We start from the raw sequence: 22437 nt of genomic DNA, 5'->3' as shown, positions 1-22437 counted from the left end.
AGTTGTCTGTGGTGACACAATTAGAGCTGTGAATCACTAAGTGGTGGGAAATGAGCAGTTATCCGTGTCTGCTCCCAGCAGAGGCCACGGAGTCACCGGCTGCCGAAATGAGCTTTGGTGCCCCTGGTTTTCCCTCATGCTCCGGGTGAAAAGGAGCTGGGTTTGTTTTCGCCTCCTGGGTGATGGATAGCCTCTCTTCTCAGCTGGGTGTGCTTTGCCCAAAAGGGTCCGAAAGCTTCATCACCTTCCGGGCAGGACAGGAGCGTGGGATGTGAGCTCTCCGCGGGCAGAAGCGAAACTGGGGAGGGCACGACGAGGTTTCAGTGCTGTGCCGGGGGGGCTGAGCGGCCACTGGATGGAGATGTTGTTCCTGCTGGGCCCTGCAGCCGGTGGGCACTGGAGGAGGCAGGAGAAGAGGCGCCCTGGGCTGCAGGCGCTTCCTGCAATATGCAAAACGCTCGCAGGAGCAATGGGGAATTTCTGCCTGACCTCAGCTGGTGTGATCAACCGATGCCCTGAAGCATGAAAATAAATAGCTCTGACTCATAAGAACAAGTGGTGCAATTACTTTAGCTAGGATAAAATATTTGTAAGTATCTAATCCTTTCCTGTTCCGCGAGCACTTATCTCCCTGCTGCTCCCCATCCCCACCCTTGGCTCGGCGGCACAGCTCGGCGCACACGAGCAGCCCTGCAGCCCCTCCAGCTCTGCGTCCTGGTGCCTTGTTCCTGCAGCCCCTGCTGTGACCAGCGTGGTGGGAGGGATGCTGCGGCTCCAGGGCACCTCTCTTAGCCTGGGGTCATTTTGCCTCAGCCTGTTTAATTAGGACAGATCGCGTCCCCCTGCCCGCAGCACGGGAAGGGTGGCGGCACTCAGCCCCACGGAACCACAGGCAGAAAGTGGATTTGGATGAAAACGTCCCCTTTTATTTTTTCCCCTTAACATTACCCACCGGCTGCCTCCTGCGTCGCTCTCCTTCCCTCTCCCCTGGGTTCAGTGCGCGCTGTTTTGTGTGTTAATTTTGATTGCTAATCACTGCAGCTGAGCTCGTGCTTCGCGGCGGGGAGCCCGCTGCATCCCACCTGCCTCCCCGCACGCCCCCCGCCCGCCCTGCCCCGCCGGGTGACGGCAGGTTTGTCTGAATGTGAAACCACCAAGTCCTTGAGCGTGTCGACTCGGAAAATAAAGTGCTTAACAGGCAGAATTCGCCCTGGAGTCATTCCGGGGCTGCTGCACACAGCCGGTTCTCACCATTAGCAGCTGGCTCTACCCGCACCTCGGCACACAAATGCTACCTAATAAATGCTGCTGTAGGGAGGCAGAGCAACCCCAGCAAGCTCTGGTTCGGTCAGCCCGCTGGCCTGGGCTGGGTTTTGGTCTGCTGGGGGTGCTGGAGCAGCCCCCGGTGAGCTTGGTGAGCTGTCTGGTGATGCCCCGTGGACCATTCGCAGTGATATGGGGTGAGCCTGGGTGTCCTCACTGCTGGCTGCGACCACAGGGCTCACCCCAAATGGGCTCTCCAGGGACACCTCGTGCCTGCCCTGCTGTCCTCTTCTGGGCAGGAAAACTCTCTATGTTTAAGTAATAATTTCCCACGGCCAAAGCAAGCTCCCTTTGCGCCCTTCTCGCAGTGGAGAGATTTTTCTCAAACATCTTTTTAAAAAAATATTTTTTGCCTAACAGTGATTTAATGCAACTTTTCTTAAAACTAGTTTTACTTCGTTTTAGGCATTCCCTGCTTCGGAACTAATTGCCAGATGAAACATTAAGTTGACAGCAAAACATTTTAAGTGGATTTTTTTTTCCTCAATGCTTTCAGCAAACAGAAACATGACTTAATCTCATGGCTGTGCCCTGATGTCCAATCTGCCTTTGGCAGCACTATATTTGGACAGATGTACGTGGCAATACATTTGTCTTTTTTTTCCTTACCGATTTCACAGTCAGCAGGAAAATAGCCCTGACTTCAGCGGCACTGTCACGGGATTAGCATCTCATGAGGAACTGGCCGGTACAGCTGGAGGTGTGCAGGCAGAGGGTGCAGCTGGGAGCATCTCATGGCTTTCAAGGTTTCCTGCAGGACCAGGGGAAGGAATTCGCTGCCTGGTGGAGGCTTTTAGTGGTGCTCAGTGTTGTGTCCAAACTGCTCCGAGGAAGCCTTGAGCCTTGTTTGGCACAGAACTAAAGCTGATGTTAAGGATGCTGTGTCCTGTGCTGCCCTCGCTGCTGTTTGTCCTTCTCCTCCAAGCAATGATGCTGCTGGGGTCTGTGGGCTTGCCCTTGCCCTGCATTCCCTGGGGAGGTGATGGTGGGACCTCGAACTGGATCAGCTCCACCTGCAGGGAGCAGCTCCTGGTGGAGAAGCACCCCCAGACCAGCAGCGAGGAGACCACAAGAAGTCTTTGTGTGCTGTGGGGGCGAGAGGAGCAACATCAGGAAGGAGAGCTCTGTGCTAGGAGAGTCCTGGGAGTGTTAGGGCTTTGCTGGCCCCGAAAGGTGCAGATGGGTTTCTGCATCTCACTCTTAAGCTGGCCAAGGCAAGGCAGTGGCAGGAGTTTCTAGTGCTGCTTCTTGAGCAAAACGGGTGCTTAGGTGTGGGGGAGACATCTCCTGAGCCTGCAGCGGGGTGGGCTGGCCTCTGGGTGTGCACAGCGGGTTGGTGACTGTGATTTAATACGTGGGACCGGAGAGGTACTGCTGCTGCTCCTTTCCATGCGATGCTGGCCCATGGGAAAGAAAAAAAACAAAAAAAAAACAAAATACAAAACCCAGCCTTGGAATATGGTGCTTTTTAGAGGGCAAACACCTGGTGGTACAGGGCTGGTTTCTGAGAGCTCGGAGCCAGGTTTTCAGCTGCTCGCCACCCACATCAGGGCTGGGTTTCTCTGCTCGGGCAGTTTGAGTATTCCTGCCAGGCTCTCGGAGGACGGCATGGAAACCAAAAAACGCCTCTAACGCACACAAACTAATTACCATCGCCAGCCCCTGGAGAGCGGCTGTGATCTGAGCTGCGAGCCCTGTATCTCGATCGTTCCCTAGGAAAGAAACAAAAACAGGCTTGTACCTGCAGTCCCCGCGGACACGGGAAGATGTGTGACTCAGGCTCGGTTGTATTACTCTGTCTGCCACCGCAATATTAAAAACATTTAATAAACATGTTTGGAGTGCAGCCTGATGTACCAGCATCGCGCTCACTTTGGGAGCAAAGTGACAAAATTTAGGGTAAAACCCACTACGGCGTGCCCCTGCCTGACCCCAGCATGGCCCTGAGCACAAGCAAACACCCAGCTGTCTCCGGATTGTCACCATTTTCCCAAGGGATCCCTCTCCTAGATGTTAACCTGGCCAGGAGGAGACAGATCTCCATCCAGCCTTCAGGATTTTGCTTTTGTTCTGAGCCCTTAGGACATAGGTGGGTTTTCCCTATGTTTGCTTTTCCCTTCCAAATGGGGCTCTGTTGATCTGGCTGTTGCGGGCATCTCAAAGGTGTTTTGCAGGTTTTTTTTTTGTTTTTTTTTGGGGGGGGTTGTCTTTCTGATAAGAAGTGACAAAAGTCTTCCTGTGGCACCTGCAGCCTTCCTACCAGCACCCCTGGAAGAGCGGCTTGAGCAGAGCGTGCCCTTCTGGTGGAAACCCATCAGCTGCCGCTTTTTCTTTCCTCCCCGCTCTCCTCCTTGTTAGAATAAAGTGGTTTGCATGGTTTTTTCCCCTTGTTTCAGCCAACAAACATGTTTGTTTCTCCTTAATTACCTGGGTGTCAATGGGGTGCTTCATCACTGTCTTTCCTCAGCCGCTTCCTTTGCGTTGCGTTACGTAGCGGTAATCAGAAGCCTCGATTGCAAATCCTGCAAAATGCACAAGACGTGAAACTGGAAAAGAACCAAAAAGTGACCTTGAGATGACTTTCCACGTCCATGAAAATTAAAATTAACTGGGCTGATTTGACTGGCCTGAGGGGAAGAAGGTATTTTAAAAAATAATAATAACAAAAAATCTGACAAATGAGCCAGGAAAGTTTTGGGTGTCTCGGGTGAACGGGAACATTGGAATATGTATTAGTTATAAATGTTCTAGTGCAGGGTGCCTGAAATTGTTGGAGGAAAATAATCTGTGTGTGTGAGGAGTGCATTTGCTGTGTGCGTGGCCCCGGAGCTGGCGGGGAGCAGGGAGGGGAGCGCGATCCAAGCGCTTGGCGCTGGGGAGCTGGGGCGAGTTAGCTGGCGCGCGTGTGCCTTGCCATCTAGATGAAGATTTATTTTGGTGGTTCTGGCAGCCTGACCCTCGGTTTTGCTGTGTAGTGCATAAATGCAGAGAACTGCAGGGGTCTGCAGCCTGCGCAGCCAAGGGACGTGGTGCATTGGGGTCTTGATTCTGATCGCTGTGAGGCTCCAAATCACCCGTGCAAGGTCCCAGAGCGTGGTCCCTGTGGGTGTTGTGGATGAATCCTGATACCCAGACCCACCTCTTTGGTGTGATGAACTCACTGGGGCTGTCAGGCACAGGACCGAAGGTGGCTGCAGATGGGGTTGGTCCTCTTGGGATCCCCCAGGCCCTGGGTTTCCCTTCAAGCAGCCACATTCCCCAGGCAGTCGCATGCTGCTGTGGCACCATGAGCATCACCCTTACCCTCATCTCAAGGGGACATGGGTCTTGTGACAGCCCCATTGAACAGCCGCCAGCATCTATCTGGTGTCTGAGCACACACTTCTTTTTAGCTTATATCTGGGGAGGTGAGAAGAGACCAGGTAAATGCAAAACAGCCACAGGCACGGTGTCTGGAGGGGGAGCGGTGTCGGTGTGTTGGCTGGAAGGAACACGGCGCAGAAAGGTGTTTTGGGGTTACGTGGCAGAGCCCAGCCTGCTGCCAGCCCCCTGCCTGCTGCCTGTTTGCCTATGGACTCGTTTGTCGTTTGTGAGGCTGGGCAGCAGCGTTATCTTGACAAGAGGGAGAGATTTAGAGCTCTGTAATCCATGCTTGTCCATCCTAATTACTTCCCTTATCAGCCTTCAGGAGAGTAACTTTACAGTGGTAATTAGTCTCTGGAATCCCACCCTATCTTAATTATTAACGTAGACTTAGAAGGGGAGGGGAGGGGGAAAATCCCTGTTTTGGGCTGAAAAAGCCCTTCTGGGGAGAGAGACAGATTTCTTCAGCAGTCAGATGCGGGCAGCCTTGGGGATGGCACCAGGAGGGCTTGCAGGAGGGAGACCAGGGGTGGGCAGCACGAGACAAGGTTGTGGTTACACAGAGTGAGCTTGGATGTTGTGTTAAGGGAAGAGCCTGGCACCCACCGGTGGCGTGGTGTTGGGTGCTGGGCACCCTCAGCTTCCCTGGGCTTCACCTGGAGCCGTGGGCACTTGACTCTGCTGGAAACGAGCCCGTTCATCACCTCCAGTGTTTGAGACGCAGCACAAAATGGGCAGTTTGACCTCATACTGCCCTACAGCAGCTGCGATTACTGGAGTATAATTCATTTCGAATGGATCCGGAGCTTTCTTCCCATTAAGAAGTAGGGCCCAGAAGAGCGGGCTGAGCCCGGCGGCGGTGGGCACCGCGGGTGGGTGAGGGCGAAGGGCAGAGCGAGATCCTGCGGGGCCCCTGAGTCAGTGCTCCTTGGGGAAGGTGCCGTTTTTCATTTCTGATGTTCGAATGAGTATCTTAACACTGAGTACAGGTAGCAATTTCATCTGTGATGTGATGATCAAGGGCAGCCAACGGTGACGAATCTCTTGCAGGAAAAACTTGGGTTTTCAGCTTTTTACGAGTGGAAGCGCTTTGGTTCATAAAACTCAGATCTCCTCAGGGCAGCGTGTTGGTCTTGGTTATGTCCAAAAGAAGTTTGCAGGAGAGGAAAAAAGCAGGGCTCTGGCTTTATTCCACTTTCATTGATTTTAGGACGTGTTGCTGGGTTGTAATGCACAGAGACCGTGGTGTTAGTCTGGACGCTCGGAGCTGCCTTAGCTGGAAGAGCTGGCTGTGTGTTTTGAATTTGTTGGTTCTTTGAAACCAGCTGAGTCTCAGTTCGGTCTTGTTATGCGCTTCTTGGAACGAAGCTGTTAATCAGCAAGGTGGGTCCGAGGAGCAGGCAGTGCTTGTGCAGGCTGTGCCAGCTCTGGGAACAAACGCAGCTCAGGTTCTGCGCTCCCGAGCTGACCTCTGTCTCCGAGGACCCTGCAAATAAATATCCGTAATGGGAAGGACGGTACTGGAATCTTTTTTTAGGCTGCTGCTTTAATTTTTAGATGTCTTCTATCTAACCTGGCTCCGGGAAAAACATCTTGGTTTTTATTACAAGCCCCAAAGGCTCACACTAAAAGGGATGCTTTAGAGCAGGCAATAATACCTTCCAGAAAGTGTGTGCAAAACTGCCTGAATGCGAGACTCTGCCAACACCTTCTCAGTATCTCTGGTGTTGTTTTTTTTTCCATTTTCTTCTCCCAGTCTGTCCCTTTGTGCTGGAGCTTTGCAGAAGACCTCTTCTGCCAGGTCAGGTTAACCATCGATGTGGCCAAGAGGTCCTGAGTTTGGCCAGGATTTCAAGTAGGGGTGCAGGGACACGGAGGCATCACCTGGTGTGGAAGATGCATTTGGAGACGATTTGCTCCCTGCTGTGCTGGTGGTGCCAGGCAGGTGGTGGGCACTGATGGATGGGCAGAGGCACCAAGCAGACAGGGAAGGACCCTGCCCGGTGCCTTTTGGCTCCCTGCCCCATTGCCCTGCTGCCACCAGGTTGTGCAGGTGCATTAGCAGCCACCCAAGGGACACACGGTCTGTCCTTCCTTCCATCACCACACTGCGAAATGGAAGAGACAGCTCCATTTATTAATTTATAACCTCGCACAGTCTTTGTAATATCTAAAGGAAACAAAGAAGCAAACCTTTGGGTTGTCCTTTCTCTAGGTAGAGCAGCAAAGTGGCGGAGGTGGTTCGGTTCCCTGCGCGGTGCAATCGATGTGACTGGCACGAGGTCACGGACACACAAAGCTCCTTACAGCCAGGTGCAGAGCCCTCGGGAGTGACGGGGACGTGGAGCAGGCAAAATCCCTCTGAAGGTGTGGAATTTGTGTTGGAGAAGGCTTCGTGGGCATCAGCGGGGTGAGTGGCACTGAGGACAGCCTCTGCCCTGTGATGTCCCCAGGGCTGCTGCTTGTGCCCGTGGGCCAGCAGGAGGGGCTGGGGGTGCCAGAAAGGGCAGGAGCTGGCACGATTTGTGCTACAGCACTTGGGGAGGGTGAGTGGGAGGCAGGAATGACCCCATGAGCTGCCTTATTGCTTGAAGACTGCAAAAGGCTGTGGGAGCTTTTGAGAGCAGCAGCCGTGGGGGGTGAGGAAGCAGCGATGTGGTGAAGTGACAGAGCTGATCTGAGGCCACGTGGGAACCCTGTGCGGGGGGGAGCAGGGAGAAAGTGCAGGCTAAGATCATGTTTTTGTTTGCTTTTGAGTGTGTTTGAAGGGTTCTGATGCCAAAGTCTGTCTTTCAAAAGGGATTAGATCATTCAGAAGCTCAGGTGTTACTGCAAACCAGTAAAACTGGCTCTTAAGTAATTCTGCGAGGAGTTTTAAATGGTTCCCTTTCTGATCCATGGAACCGAGTCCCATGCACGGGCTGTGTAAACTGTTCTGCTGCCTTTGGCTATAGGGTGGGCTCGTGGCTTTATCCTTCACCCAAGGAGGCTTATTACCATCCCTGTGAAGGCTCTTCCAAAATCTGAGTAGAGGGTGCTAAGCACGTCCAAAGTGTTTGATTGTTTAGAAGTCACTGGAGTATCCTGTGTTCATTATTTTAACAATTGGAGAGAGGGTTTTATTTTCTCCACAATCATAAACACAATCTTCAGTGTGTTTTATGAAAACAATAAAGCTAAACTCTAATAACCACACATTTTCCTTGCTTTATGTGCATGCATCCTTGGGGAACGGGGCCTCAAGGACTCATCTTGCTCTGCTTTTAACAGAGTTTTAATGTGCTCGAGTTGGTAAGTGGTGGAGAGCTAGAAGCTGAATTCGCTTCAGTACCGACAGGAATTCTGTTTGCTTTAAAACTGCTCAAGGTGAGCAAAAGATGTACTTCTGGAAAAGAAAGCTGGTGACGCAACGTGGAGTTGTTAGCTTTCTGATCTGAAAACCAGGCTTCGTTTAAATGCTGTATATTGCAAACTCTTCTATACAGGCATTAATTAGTTTTCTTGCATCTCTCTCTCCTACTTTGTCCTGTGAATAATACTGTTTTCTTTTGGAAGAGATCTGAGGCTCTCAGAGGCAATTTATGAAGGAGGATGCGCTGCCGCAGACCAAGTACCACAGTGCAGAGATGAAGGGAAGCAGCTCTGAAAGTATTTAGCCTCCTAATAGCTTTTTTTATTTTTAAGTGCAGAAGTAGGTTACGGCCCCAGCTCCATCTGCGGCAGTAATTTCTGATTGAGAACTCACTTTAACAAGATAGTTTTCATCCAGAAGCGCTGAGAAATCCAAAACTACCATGGAGATGCTCCAGTTTTGAATGCTTTTAGGGTACTGGGGGGAGAAAATGCCAAAAGATGGCATTTTTGGCATCTTTGAGGAAGAGCACGTGTCTGAGTGGGTGCGGGTCTGCGCGTGCTGTAGTCACCATGGGGCGAGTGGTGCGGGAAAGGATGCGCAGGCTGTGCTCGGGGCCGGTCCTTGTGTGCTCCAGGTGGCAGGAGAAGGAACCCCAGCGTGTGGGGCAGCAGCAGGGATGAGTTGTGCCCCTGTGTCCCAAAAACTCAACACCGAAGGGACGGAGCCCTGAAGATGGCGTGTGCCCAGAGCCCAAAGGATGCTGTGGGGCGGGAGGCTGGAAAGAAGAGAGGAGAGGAGATGGAAGGTGCTGCTGCTGCTTCCTACAGGTGGTGAGTAGCTGTGGGCATTTCCCAGGAGGGGAGGGCTCAGAGCCATCTCTGTGCTGGCACCCGCCCTGTGCATGGACAAGCTGGGGGTCCCACGCGGATGGCACGGCCCCCTTGGGCTTCTGCAAGGCTAATGGGGACGGAAAGAGAAGGGACCTGCTCACCCCACAGGGTGTGCACACACACGAGTACTGCAGCAGCATCCCAGGGCTGGCAGAGGGGTCCTGGGCAGCAGTGGTTCATGAGCTGGGACTGCAACGTGGCAGCGCCGCCTCGCGCCCTTCCCGCATCCAGCGTCCTTTGACGCTTGTCTGGGAGCATCAGGGCGCGCTGCTTTCCAAAAGAGCTCTCGGCACAAGAGTGATAAATGCGTTTAATTTTTGCAGAGCTTGTAGCCGGGTTTTATCCCAGGATCCGTCTCTTGAGGTTTTATTAGCTGATGGTGTCTGTAGGAAAAAGTCAAAGCGACGAGACAGGAGCAGCCGTGGAATTGATGTAGGAAGCAAGAGCGTGTTTGGGAGATAATGTTTCTCCTTCTCACCGCCGTGATGTGCTGAGTTCAGGCAGCACAGCTCCAGCTCTGCCGTAGTTTTATGGCTGCTGCCTGCCAAAGAAAAGCCTCCAGCCAGCCTCCTGCCTGGCAGGCTGTGAGTTGTGTGCTCTCGCTGTGATGTGTGCCTCGCTCGGGTCCATCAGAGCGTCCCCGCGGGGCCGGCGTGCGGGGACCAGCAAGGAGACAGGTGACAAATGCCCTTTTCCCTGGCGAGCAGCCGATAGACCTCGCGCAGAGGAAAGCTTGGCTTGGCTGGCGTCAAGCTGCAGGTGGCAGGAGGGGCCCGTCTGCTCCTGCCTGCCGGGGGGGGGGGAGACGATCACCCCTCCTCTGAATCTGGGGGGGAGACAATTTGCAGACATGTGTTGGTGCATTCCCGGAGGAAGCCGGGCTCTAAATCATCACCTTGCAGCCTGCATGCAGATTCATCCAGGGAACCTATTTAATTAGGGGATAAATTTAGAAATCAATTATTATTTGCAGAAACAGTTTCCTTCCCTCTAATGAGGCTGCAAGGATTCATCCCCCTCTGCCTCTCCCATGACCTCTGTGTATGCAGATCGGGGCTGGAAGCGCTCCGTGGCTTCGCTGTCTTGTTGTAGGTGGCCCTGCTGGGGCCCCAGGACCCTTTTTAGGACAACAAATGGGGATACAAATGTGAGGCCATGCTGCTTGTGGATCTAATGGTGCGGTGATGCTGGGGAGACCAGGTCCTCGGTTAATGGGGGCATGAATTAGCCTTTGTGGCGAAGTAGGGGATGGGAAATGATCTGTACTTGATGGGAAGAGGAGAAGGGGAAAAATAAGGATGAAGGATGGGATGGGGAGGTCGCCCCGTTGGTACTGTAGGAGGGAAGGATGCAGGGAGAGCCTCACGAAGCCTTTGTACTGGTGGGGAACACCACGAGATGTGGCTGGGGAGGAGTGGGAACACTGGGGTGGGGTGGCTGCAAGCTGGCAACGGGTGAGGGCTGCAGTGACAGCAAAGCTGGCCTTCCTCTGCTTGTTGGAGGGACGTGGCACCGGGATGCTCCAGCTGGACGAGCCTTTGGGCAAGGGCAGTGGCTTGAGACCTCCCTGTGCCTGCCTGGGGCTGGCATCCAGGCAGATCGCGTTCTTATTGCAGAGGGCAAAGCACTCTCTGCAAGAGGAGGGCAGTGTGGCTGCTGCAGGAAGGGAGCGTGGTCGTGCCAGGGTCAGGCCATGGTGGCACTCTGGGAGAGCATCACAGCTTCGGGCTGGAAGTGTCACTGCCACTTAGTTGCTTTTAATCTCTGACAAATTGCGTTGCCGCTGTTTTGGTTTACCCACTGCTAAACGGGGGAAAATTATTTTGCCCACAGGCTCTGAGAAGTCTTAATAAATTCATTCCCTTTTATTTATTTATTTGTTTCGATGTTAATGTTTCCTCATCATCCGATGCCGCTTCCCGAGCCCTCCAGCTGCTCTGTGATCTGAGATCAGCCGCAGCGAGCCCAGTTCATTTCAGCACCAGTCGCTCCAGGGAGAGGCGATGATTTCCGCAGCTAAGTTTCGGCAAGCCCCTTCTGCTGCCAGCTGCAGCGCTTTGCTCCTGGGCTGGGGCTGCCCAGCTGGTGTGTCCTGCCTGGGAAGGGTCTGTCTGTCTGTCTGTCTGTCTGCACGCACCCTGGGGTGTCCCCTGGGCCAGGTGGGTCCCTCTGGGTGCTGGGGTAGATGAAGGAACAGGTTCTCCTGGGTGAAGGTGTAATAGTGGAGAGAAGTGAATCCCCTGTGGGGCTGCAGGACCTCCCTGCTGTAAGAGCTGAGCTTGAGCTTTGTGAGCAGCCACTGCGGTGCCTGGGTACCTGGGAGGCTTTGGGTAACCAGAGGCTTTTTGGGGAGTGAGTACTCCAAAGCCTTTCCCAGGGAAGAGGCAGAGCCCCTAAAACATTTTAACAACAGCAAATGTCTGCCTGGAAAGCAAGGGAAGGGCCCTGTTAGTGTGGGAGCCCCATCACGATGTGTTGGGAAGGGCTCCACCAAATGCTCCTTCCTGGCAGCTGATGTTTCTGCCTTTTTGGGGACGGGTAAGCCCAGACCTTTCCAGGCTGCTCAGCTTTCGATGCACCCCCTGGCATTCCAGGTGACACCCAGGCAGAAGAACCCACATTCCCCACTACCCATTTTTTTCTCAGGACGCCCAGCCACCAGCCACGCGCTCCCTTATTCCCAGTCTCCTGAGTGAGCTCCTCTGCTTTGTGCTGACATCTTTTTGGAGAAGGGCATCATCTCAGCAGGGAGAGCTGTCCTGGTGCTCGTGTAGGAAGCAGCAAACCCTCTTCTCCCCATCTCCATTCCTCTCCCCATCCTGCGCAGTGCATGGGCAGGCCCTGCAGGGACTGTGTCTGCTGCTGGAGCCAGCTGGGCGGGGATGTCCGTGGGGGAACCATGCCAGAAAAAATCACTTCCCAGTCTGAGCAGTGCCGTGAGCTATCAAGCTACCTTATCACTTTAAGAGCTATGTTTCCCAAAGAGAGACATTTAAAAATGCATAGAGGTTATAAAGCACTTGACTAGTTTTAATCAAGCTCTGAGCAATGCTTGCCCCTGGAATACGGCGACGTTACTCCAGGAGCTCGCTCGCTCCCCAGCACACGCGGTGCTCACCTTGCACAAACCTCACCTAATGCCATAACGGCTCCTTGGGCTCCTTGTCACTTCCTTTGTCATTTAAAGGACAGCGGGAGGGATGCAGGCTGCTTGGGGCTGGTTTTGCAGCTTCTCTTGATTGCTTTGGGACTGGCTTAAAATATTTTGTCCCCTCTCATGTGCTGCCTGCTTGGGGAGCCCGTGCTGCAACCAGAGGCATTTCCCAGCTTGTGGCGTTGCTGTTTAACCAAGGTTCCTGTTTGTGTTTCTCTGGACATGCGAACACTTTTATCAGTGAGAGTTCAGCGTTAATTCATGCCTGTGATGTCCATCATGCACTTAACAAAACTCTCGGTGCCGTAGCTGTTGCTCAGAGCCGGTGGCGTGAGCGCCGTGCCTGCCCTCCCTCACCCTCCCTCAGCCGCCGTGAAGAATAACGCGGTGGTTATCTCACGGAGCAGATATTGCTCAGCAGCCTCCGCCTGTGTCATGAGACACTTCAGATCCTCTCTGTCTCCAAGCGGAGCTGCGGCAGCGCTGTGCAGGGGGGTCTCCGGGCAGGAGAAATTGCACTCTGAGCACGGAGCAGGATCTGTGCCTGGTGCTTGCAGGGCAGCCCTGGGGGGTCAGGGCTGAGCAGAGCAGGCTGCCCTGCTGCTGCAGCTCTCCTGTCCCGTGCAGAGAGCTGAAATTCCCAGCACAGGACATCCCTGTTGTCTCATATAGCCCAACCTTAAAACAGCCACGGGGCAGGGTTTGCGGTGCTGTGTACTTGTTACCTGCAGAAAAGCTTCCCCACTGAAGTGATGTGCACTGGTTTCTTTAACAGGGACTAATAACTGAGCTATAAAAAAAAAAAAAACAAAACCTGCTTGTTCCTTTGAAATAGTCTAAAAAGGCTTTTACCAGCTATCAGCAGTTCCCATTTATCAGCTGTGTCTCTTTGGCTTTTAGGATCAGGAGTAAGGGGAGGCAGGGGGGAGCTGCAGTTCTCCTCATGCAGCATGGGCTAGCAGCTCTCTCCTTTGGCTAGGGGAGGCACTCATCTCTTCCTTACACCTTCAGCTGCCCTTGCAGAGGTGAACCCTCTGTCTCCTGAGTGAGCTGGGGGAAGTGACAAAGCTTGAGGCATTCAGTAACAACTCAGAGCACCCCTGAAACAAGTCTGTGCCTCTGTTGGAATGGGGAATGAGGAAGAGGAGAGGGCTGCTGCACCCTGCCTATGCATCGTGGCTATTTCCAACACTGCATTCCCACCCATCTCTCTCGCAAGCCTGCTCTTCCATCTCCAGAAGGTCCACAAGAGCGGCTGTGACGTTTAAAGTCACTTCCCTTTGCAATTTTTTGGACGAAGGCTACGTTGGCTGGGTGAATGGCGGCAGCTGACCCTCCTGGGCATGGATCCTGCAGCTCTCCGAGGAAGCTGCAGCCCGTGCCCTGCTGTCCTGGGGATTTGGCGCTTCCTCTTGGAGCTGAGCTGACCCATGGTGTTGAGCTGCGTGCCAGCAATTTCTATAGGATTGGCTTAACATGCAGCAGCACCGTCTGCCTGCGTGCAGTTGGCTTCCACCGCTGGTCAATGGGAGTCTCTGCTGACAAATAAAAATGGAATTGAATGGAAGGGAATTGAAAGTCAAAAGGGCCCTGTAATAATTTTAGACCGCCTGAGGCGCCACGCTGAAGCCCTGGCATTATAAATAAGGGTAATGTACTAGAGACTGAATTGCAATCAAAGCAGCTGTAAGAACGGGGAACGTGCACTGAGCTTCTTTAAGGTGCGTGGAGGCAGATTATGATCTGTAGGCAATGCAGGCAGATCAATACCTGCTCGCTGGCTGCCATCGGGGCCCCGCAGCCTTTGATTAGAAGGGACGTGGGGATAGTGCTGAGGGCTATAGAGTGAGGAGGGGAGAGGGTTTGCTGGAGCAAAGACCCTCCGGTTGTCTTGAAGCTCCTGCTGGAGTGATTTGTGGAAGGGGCTGACTCTGTCTTGACTGTTCACCCCATCTCATCTGGTCCCCAGCCTTTGCCTGCGTGGTGATGCAGCCTGCTGACCTCTTGTTGTCTTCCACGATAATTACATCTGTCTAAAACAAAAAACAACACACGTGTGTTCATGAACTAGTTTGGTGGGAAGATGAGAAGAATGGAAATGTTCTGGTTGGGTTCACTGTGCCTGTGTTAACTGGAGGAAATCCAGCACTGTTAGTGGGACCACGAGCGTTAGACCAGGCTGCTGCAGGAGGGCTGGAGCTGCTTAGTCTGTGCTGGAGCTGGGCAGATGCTCAGGGCCAGCCTCAGGATGGCTTGTGCCATGGCTCTTCTATCTTTAAGGTCAAATGTGTCGGCAATGAGGAGAGCCCTTTGTGCATGTGCTTCTCCTGTACCCACAAACTGGAGCAAAAGGGGAGAGCTTTACTGTTAAATGGGTGTAAATGGTGAAGACCACAAGCTTGGATGCATGTGGCAGGCCTTACGAAACGGGGAGTGCTGCTGTTCAAGGGGGAAAAGTTGCTGGGGTGCTTGGTGGCCTCACTGTTGCCAGAAGCATGGAATGGTTCAGCCTGGAGCCACCGCTGCTCAGCGGGGTGCGGGCAAGGTTTCACTGCATCTGCTGAAAAGAAACAGGGAAAGATTTTTGGCCAAGTCAGAGCGAGGTGGGAATGCCACCACCTCATCCCAGCTCGTTGTGGTGCTGGGGGCGCTTGTTCCCAAAGCATTCAGCAGCTGCAGCCCAGAGCAGGGAGAGGCAGGCTGGGTCCGAACTGAAGGGGCTTTCCTGCTGGGTGGATCCCCATTACGGGGGATCTTCTCATTGTTCTCCTTCGAGGCAGTTTGAGCAAAGCCTCAAAATAGCCAAACCCACTTTACTGCCCGTCCCCCCCTTGCGCTGGGGTGCCTGACATTTTGTCCATCCAGCGCCAGGCCCATGATGCTGCTGGCAGAGCAAAGAAGATGCTGAGAGAGCACCCAAACTTGCTCACACCATTGGGGGGGTTCCCCATGGGTCACCTCAAGACCAAGGTCCCATCCATCCATCCATCTGTGTGTACCGGCTGCCTGCCCCAGCCCCGGGGACACGCTGAGCCCCAGCAGGCACGCACGCAGCCAAAGCCACCCATGAAATACCCTGCGGGTGTAGCACAGTGCTCCTCGTGCACAGGGGCTTTGAAAATAAATGATCAGAGGGATCTTGTCATCTTTTTTCTCCCTTCTTAAACTTCTGAGCTTCTCTATTACTTCTTACAACATTAAGCTGTGTTTGTGCATTGCCCTAGGGAGTACTGTAAGGGGAGTGCAGCTAGAAGGAAAGGAACATGTTAACATTGAGCAGAGGGAAAGGGGGAAAATAATGAAGCGAGCTAATGATTGAGGAGAAAAAAAAAAAAAAGCGCATTGCTACCAAAAGACCCAAACCTTAAGAAATGTTAGGGCCTGTTTGACTGCAGAATTGTCCCCTGGGGAGCACGGGGGAAGCCCCATTACTGGAGTCATTTTGGAGCGAGTCTGCACAGTGCTATAATCTATTCCGCAGGGAGCAATCCTGTACTGGCAAGGGCACTGGGGAGAGCTCTGTGTTTATGACTTTCTGCATAATTTTGGTTTATTAACATAAGTGGTAGCTAGCACCAAAGTCTCTATAAGCTAACACTTGGACGGCGGTTGGCACCTCTGGAGAACATTAGCTCAGAAGAGCTCCTGGACTAATAGCAGGAGAAGCGGTGTTGCAGGATTAGGGCAATGCACGGGCAAGGAGACGATGAAGTAGTTGTCAGTGCTGGCCTCGGTGCCAGCCCGTGTGAGATGAGATTGTGTTTCTGAGCCTGCCATAAGAGGGAATATAATTGCTAACTAGATCTCCAGCTTCCCCTCTGCCGACAGCCGACGATGCGGAGCTGTGCAGGTGAGCTGCTGAAGCCTGTCTGCAGGGTACGGGTCCTGCTGGGCTGAAGCAGGTGGCGAGCATACAGGTGGGAGCAGCCTGGATCCGTGCACTGGAAATAACTCACGGGCATGCTGCCCGTCACGCCACGGACCTGCTCCTTCATTAAGCACATCCAGCAGGTGCCACAGCCTGAGCAGCACTGGGGAGAGGAGGGGAAACGCAGAGAGGGCTCGGTTATTTGGGGAGCAGTGCCGTAAGCAGCATGGCTTATTCTAATAACGACCTTCAAGAATAAAAATACAACAATCGTGGCAGATTAGCAGGAACGAGCCAATTAAACACAAAACAGGCTTTGTGAAACGGCACGGCAGATAAGGAAGGGCTGCAACCTCCCAAATAACCGATGAAGGCTGAAGCGTTGCATAAGGGCTGGCGGGGGGGGGAGCTGCTGAATATTTCAGGCCTGGCAGCCTGCCTCGGAGAAGGCAGGGGTGAAGAGGCTATCTCTGCCCGCGGTCTGCCGTCAGTGAAACAAAGCGGGAGGAGGAGGAGAGGAAAGGAGAGGAGAGGAGGGAGGCAGAGCAGCCAGCAGCCCGGAAGGCATGAAGCAACAATTCTCCAACTTTAATATCTGCTGTTTCATTTTATATTCATCATGTCAGCATAATCTGCTTTTATGGGAATCGTCTTGGTTCGCAACCAAGTGCATTTAGGCCTTTTTGCTTTTAGGTTTGATTGTAATAGGAGTTGAAGACTTCAATGAAATGTTTATATGTAAGGATTGTAGAGATAGCGAAGGGAAAATGGAATTACGAAATCACTTGGAAGGGGTCCGGCTGTGGTCTCTGCCATCCCCTTGCTTCCCTGACCTTGTCCTGGACAGTGACAATTCGACTGACACGAGCCCAGGCTGGGTCCTGAGCCCTGGAAGGATTTTGTTCAGACGGCCTGCTCGGCTTTCAAGGAAAATGTGGGATTATGGTGGGATTACTGGGAGCATGTGTGGTGCTTCCCAGTTAATCCTTCATCCGAGACGGGACCGAGGCAGCACACAGGACTGGGAAGGTGTGGGGAAAGAGAGTTCATTGCTGAGAGGAAGGAGGTGATGGAGGAACAGGGAGGGGATGAGATCTGTCCCAGTGCTGCTTCCCCAGAGCAGACTGGGCGGAGGAGGCCGGCCTGCCCGCTGCTCCACTATGGCTGCGGCCTGGCTGAGGGCACCGTGTGGCGGGGCTGCAGGGCCAAAATTACAGCAGGACAGAGCAAAGCGCCTTCAGCTGCACCAGGAGTGGGCACGGGGCACAACGGGAGGGAGGAGGAGAGGGCCGAGATGGGCGAAATGGGAATGCTTTGGGGTTGGGGAGCCCGGCAAAGCTGTGTGACTGTGACAGGAGGTGAGGGGCCGGTGTGAGGAGCTGAGGGCATGAGGCTGGATGAGGCTGCTGAGGAGCCACCTCTGGGGCTCTGCTGAGGGGAGGAGAAGCAGGACTTTGTTGGTGAGCAGTGCCCTGGCCCCATGCTGTGGGGAAGGAGGGCTCTCATCTTCCTCCCCGTGAGCGCTCTGTCAGCACAGTGAGCAGGTAGGAGGGTGAGGGGGGAGCTGTGGGGTCGATGTGGCCGTTTTACTTCATTTTTCACCCAGGGAGCTATGGCTGTAGCGCTGGGACAGACTTCAGCTCCGTGTGCGAGCCCTGCCTGCCATCTCCCTGCCTGCTGTGTGCAGAAATCTTGAATAGCTATAGACTACAAGTGCTTTTCCATTGCTGCCCATTTAATACTGTGGCTGTATCTCATTCTATTTTGGTGCAGGAATGCCCTTAATTTGTTCCAAAAGCATTTGAAAGCTCTGATAACAGGCAATCTTGCTGCAGACTATTGCATTCTTTCTGATGGATGGCGTATCACTGCTGTAACTACTGTGTAGATAGTGGAGTGACAATGCGTGTCCAGTGAAACATAGGCAGTATAATATTTATGTCAAGTATTTGAGGCCAAGAAACTTGCCTGCATTTGGATATTGAAGTGCTCAGCAGCTACCAGGGCTCAAAAATGTGTTTTTCTTTTTTTTTTTTTCCTCCCTGAGCAGCAGCAAACCTGATTGAAGGCTCACGATATTCTGGCAGTGCTGGGAGTAGTAATGGCCAGGTTTCTTGCAACACGGGATTCAGGGGTGAGGAGCATTCAGATATTTATGAAAGTATGGTAAATGGCACCCGGGCTTGGCAAGTCAGCTTTCGTCAGAAATTGCCTCGCTGCTGGGTTTTGCTTAAAATTGTGAAATGAATGTTAAATTGAAGTTTCTACTTTTGGAAGAGACCTTTTGAAAATGAAACAGGCTTATCTTCAGTCTAGGCTAAAATCCAAAAAATTGCCTGGATCTCAGAACTCCCCAGAAATGTTCTCTGTGATCCGTTTAAACATCCCATGCAAAAACGTGTGTGAAAGGTAAGAATTTTGGAGAAATACTGACCCCAAAGTTCTTCCCTGCTGCCATGCAGCCTTGGGGGGAACAGGGCTGGTAGGGTCCCAATGGTTAGGGACCCCTGCATGGGGTCTCTGCTGTGGTGTGGGCAACACGGCCCCCTTTCCCAAGCTCATTTGGAAAGGTCTGCTGCAGGAATGTGTGGGTGATGTGTGTCACGAGTGTGTAATGGTGTAGATCATCCTCCCCTGTGGGTGACTGTGCCTCAGAGCAGGATTAAAATGGGTTTGGATAAGCGGGGTCCTCTCTCTTGATGCTTCTGTGCTGTTCCCATGGTCTCCTTGCATTTGTAGAAGGGATTGTGATGTCTTTCCCACGGCTGAATTATTCCTTTTGCTCCTAAAAGTAACCTTCACTGCAATTTTAATTAGACAAGATGCTTCAGAATGGACCTTTGAAGTACTGCTATGAAGACAACTGTGGTTAAATAGCCCTGATACTGTTCTAGTTTTGTTCTTTCTTTTACACTGTAAGAAACCCTCTGCTCTCATCTCTCTGGACACACTCTTATCCCTGGAGCGTGTCCAGAGCAGGGCTACGAGGCTGGTGAAGGGCCTGGAGCACAAGTCCTGTGAGGGGCGGCTGAGGGAACTGGGGGTGTTTGGTCAGGGGAAGAGGAGCCTCAGGGGAGACCTCATTGCTCTCTGCAACTGCCTGAAAGGAAGGGGTGGGGAGCTGGGGTCGGCCTCTTCTCACAGGTAACTGTGATAGGACTGGAGGGAATGGCCTCAAGTTGTGCCAGGGGAGGTTCAGGTTGGAAATGAGGAGACATTTCTGCTCAGAAAGAGCAGTCAGGCACTGGGACGGGTTGCCCAGGGAGGTGGTGGAGTCACCGTCCCTGGGGGTGTTCAAGGACAGGTTGGACGTGGTGCTTGGGGAGAGGGTTTAGTGGTGACATGGGTGGTAGGGGGATGGTTGGACCAGATGGTGTTGGAGGGCTTTTCCATCCCTAATAGTTCTGTGATTCTTTGCAGCTGAGAGGGAAGGTGTTCATTTTGTTAGACAGTTCGAGCTTGCACCAGCTCCTGTCCTGGAGCGTGAGCCACAGGGCTGGCTAGATTTACAGGGTAAAGACTGCAAGCAGCCCCTCTTGCTACTGATTTGCTCCAGCAAACAGCTATTTATATTAAAGCAGAGAAGGGATTATTAGGAGACATCTCATTGCAATGACAGAGATGTGACAGTGAGTTCATGCATCCCCTCCAAAGTGCAAGCGTGGGCTCTTTATGGATCCCATGCATGGTCAGGAGCTGTTTAGTTTTTTCACTTTGAGTGCTCAGATGTGCGCAGAGATTGGGGATAACGACCGGCGCTGTGCTTGGGAGGCAGCGATAATGAGCACAGCCCTCGATGAGGTTCAGCTGGCAGCGCTATGCCAGCAGCATAATTAGCGAGGTGCTGAATAAGGGGGTTGGCAGTAATGGGGTAACCTTGTCCCTGCCCTCGGCGGGGCTGTGATGTGCTGCGGCAGCGGAGGGGCTGGGGGCACCCCCCAGGAGCAGCTCTGCTGAGCCCTGCCGTGGCGCGGTGGGGACTTCTCCGTGAGCAGGGGGGGCTGCGTCGGCTTTGATCTGTGGCACAAAGCCAGGAGCCGCTGCTGAAAACGCATTGGTTTCAGGGCTAAGAAAAAGTATTTCTGAGGAATGGAGAAGGTCTGTGGCAGTGGAAGTACCTGGTCTTGCAGCCTGGGGGGGCTACCAGTGGTCCAGCACCTGGGTGCCTTGAAAGACTCTGGTGCTGGTAGCTCCTCGGGATGGCCTCAGCTGGGCTCACGTCTTTGTTTCCCCTCGGAGCTGGGTGTGCTTTTGCCCAGCTGTGTTCGGGAAAATGGAAAGCAAAATGCCCCAGCTGCTCCTGGTGCTCCATGGGCAGGGCAAGGATCTGCGTCCTCCCCTGGTGACCTTGTTGTGGGTGGTGGGGAGGACCTCGTCTCCATCCCCACCTCTGTGCAGGGGGAAGCTGCACTTGGGCCTCTGGCCTTTCTGAAGCAGACACCCCCAGTTACTCTGAGGTGCTTTGCAGACCAAAAAAAGAAGTTACTCTGATAGTAACTGTAAAGAAGTGTAAAGAAGTAGTAAAGAAGTGTCCTCTGCACAGCAGAAAGCTGCCAGTGCAGCCAACAACTCCTGTCCCCTCAGGAGGAGGGATGCCCCTCAGCTGCCACACCACAGAAGGTGCAAACATCTATGTAAGGCAGAGCATTTGTCGAGGATTACGAAGTGTGTCACGATCCACTGGAGTCAGGCGTTGGGTTCCTCTTCCCAAACAGAAGGGAATTGGATTCGGGTCCCCCACAACGTGGATGGCTGCTGAAGCCGTGGGCCCGGTGACTAAGAGGACCGCCACCAGGAGCCCGCCTGCCTTCCCAGCGCTTGTGCTGCAGATGGAAAAACAAACACACACAGAAAGAGGTGGTGGAAGGAGAAATATTTTGGCTTATTTTGCACTCGGATTTTTTTTTTTTTTTTGGCTTTGGTTTGGCTGCCAAACTGACAAAGTGGCTCTTTGCAGAGAGCTGTTCAAAACTTGATGGGCAGCTGCGGAGCTGTCAGCGCTCCTGCTGCTGCCTGGCCGAGGCTGGAGCCGCAGCTGAGCCCCGGAGCTGCTGCCTCTGGGTGGGCTGGGGGTGCACACCTGGGGCTTGCTTTTGGTTGTGCAGTGTCCCAACCCCTAATTAACCAGGCGTGGTGCTGTAAATGTCTTGTTGCTGCTTTGGGTGCTGGCATTGGGGTGCTGGCGTCCTGGATCCTGGCGGGCTGAGGCTGTAAGTCACCGCCGGGGGGGACGTGGCAGGTAAAATTAGGGGCAGACAAGCAGAAGTGCAGCCCCGAGGCCGATATTTGTCAAGCTTGGTGGGTAGCTTTCCTTGCTGGTGCTTGTTAGCCTGAGCTGGGACTGGTCCTGCTAAACACAGCTCTGGTGCTACCTGGAAGAAGGTTTCTGGTGTAAACACCACCAGAGCGTGCACGCTTCTCTGTGTTTTGGCTCGTTTGGCACCGTGTGCCCTCCATCTGCCTCCTGCCCACCAGCAAACCTCCACTGGGCCTGGCTGCAGACCGCCGGGGGCTTCTTCCAGCAGCTTGCTGGGCAACCTGTAGGAGGTTTATGGAGTCCTGTGCAGCATTTTACTTACTGTCATTGCTTTTCTTGTCCAGAAATCCCAGGGCACCTCATAGCCCCTTGCTTTTATTAAGGAAGAAAACCGTTCCTGTCCGTATGCAGGGGAAATAGCAGACAGAGACTGAAAAGCAGTGCTCAGGTTCATCCAGCAGGAAGGTAGTCCTAGGGGTGAGACTCACCAGCCCTGATCTGCAGGGCTGCTGAATGCCTGCCTTCCAGCATCGTGCAGCAATCTGACCCTGGGTTGTGTGTTCTGTCCCTGCAGAGATGTCGGGGACGGTGGCTGACATCTCGCTGGTGCACTGGAAGCAGCAGTGGCTGGAGAACGGCACCCTGTACTTCCACGTCTCCATGAGCAGCGCCGAGCAGCTCTCCCGGGCCACCCCTCCCAGCCTCCAGGAGCCTTCGGAGATAGTGGAGGAGCAGATGCACATTCTTCACATCTCTGTCATGGTGAGTCGGAGCTGCCAGCTGTGGCCAAGGGCATGGGGGACATCGGGGAGGGGACGGGAGGTGGTACAGGACAGGTTGGAGAGTCTGGTTTGCACGTGTCTGCGTCCCTTCTGTGCTCCTCGTCTGACTCTGAGCCCCCAGAGAGGGAGAAACGTGTTCAAATGGGCCAGCAAAAGAAGGAAAATCTTCTGTGAGAATGAAATAAAATAAACCAACAGACTGAGGGGAAGGTGCTGCTGGGAGGACAGCAGGAAGCTTGTGAGTCCTCGTGCCTCTGCTGGCAACTGTTGCAGCGTGTTAGTGGGGTGTTTCTCCTTGGTCCTGCATTCTGGCGTGTTCAAAGGCAAGATCAGGGGCTCGATCACTTCTTTTTTGAAGATTTTGTAAACTGAATTTTACCTATTGAGTGGGTACAAGCCATAGTATGATCCTTTTTTTTTTTTTCCAGAGCGTAAGTTTAACCTG

At 53.3% G+C, this 22437-nt stretch overlaps 1 protein-coding gene across 14 annotated transcripts in view; it reads left to right on the top strand.

Moving 5' to 3' along the window:
• The window catches only part of ASTN2 (astrotactin 2), a 324948-nt gene that overhangs the window by 38379 nt on the left and 264132 nt on the right, over positions 1–22437 (top strand). For 8 of the 14 annotated variants that reach the window (XR_011089090.1, XM_068656627.1, XM_068656614.1 and 5 more), the window contains exon 2: positions 21785–21972. Coding sequence is in view for 13 of the 14 variants with exons in the window: in XM_068656614.1 (XP_068512715.1) it covers positions 21785–21972 (188 nt within the window). In the remaining variant the exon portion in view is untranslated. Of the gene's footprint in view, positions 1–444; positions 590–19828; positions 20052–20513; positions 20811–21049; positions 21164–21554; positions 21688–21784; positions 21973–22437 lie in introns of those variants that run through there. The other 6 variants (XM_068656617.1, XM_068656618.1, XM_068656620.1 and 3 more) reach the window with 6 other exon arrangements.

The sequence above is a fragment of the Anas acuta genome, chromosome 20, assembly GCF_963932015.1.
Source record: "Anas acuta chromosome 20, bAnaAcu1.1, whole genome shotgun sequence".
NCBI lineage: Eukaryota > Metazoa > Chordata > Aves > Anseriformes > Anatidae > Anas > Anas acuta.
Note: the sequence above shows the minus strand (reverse complement) of the source record. Positions and strands in the feature narration are given on the sequence as shown.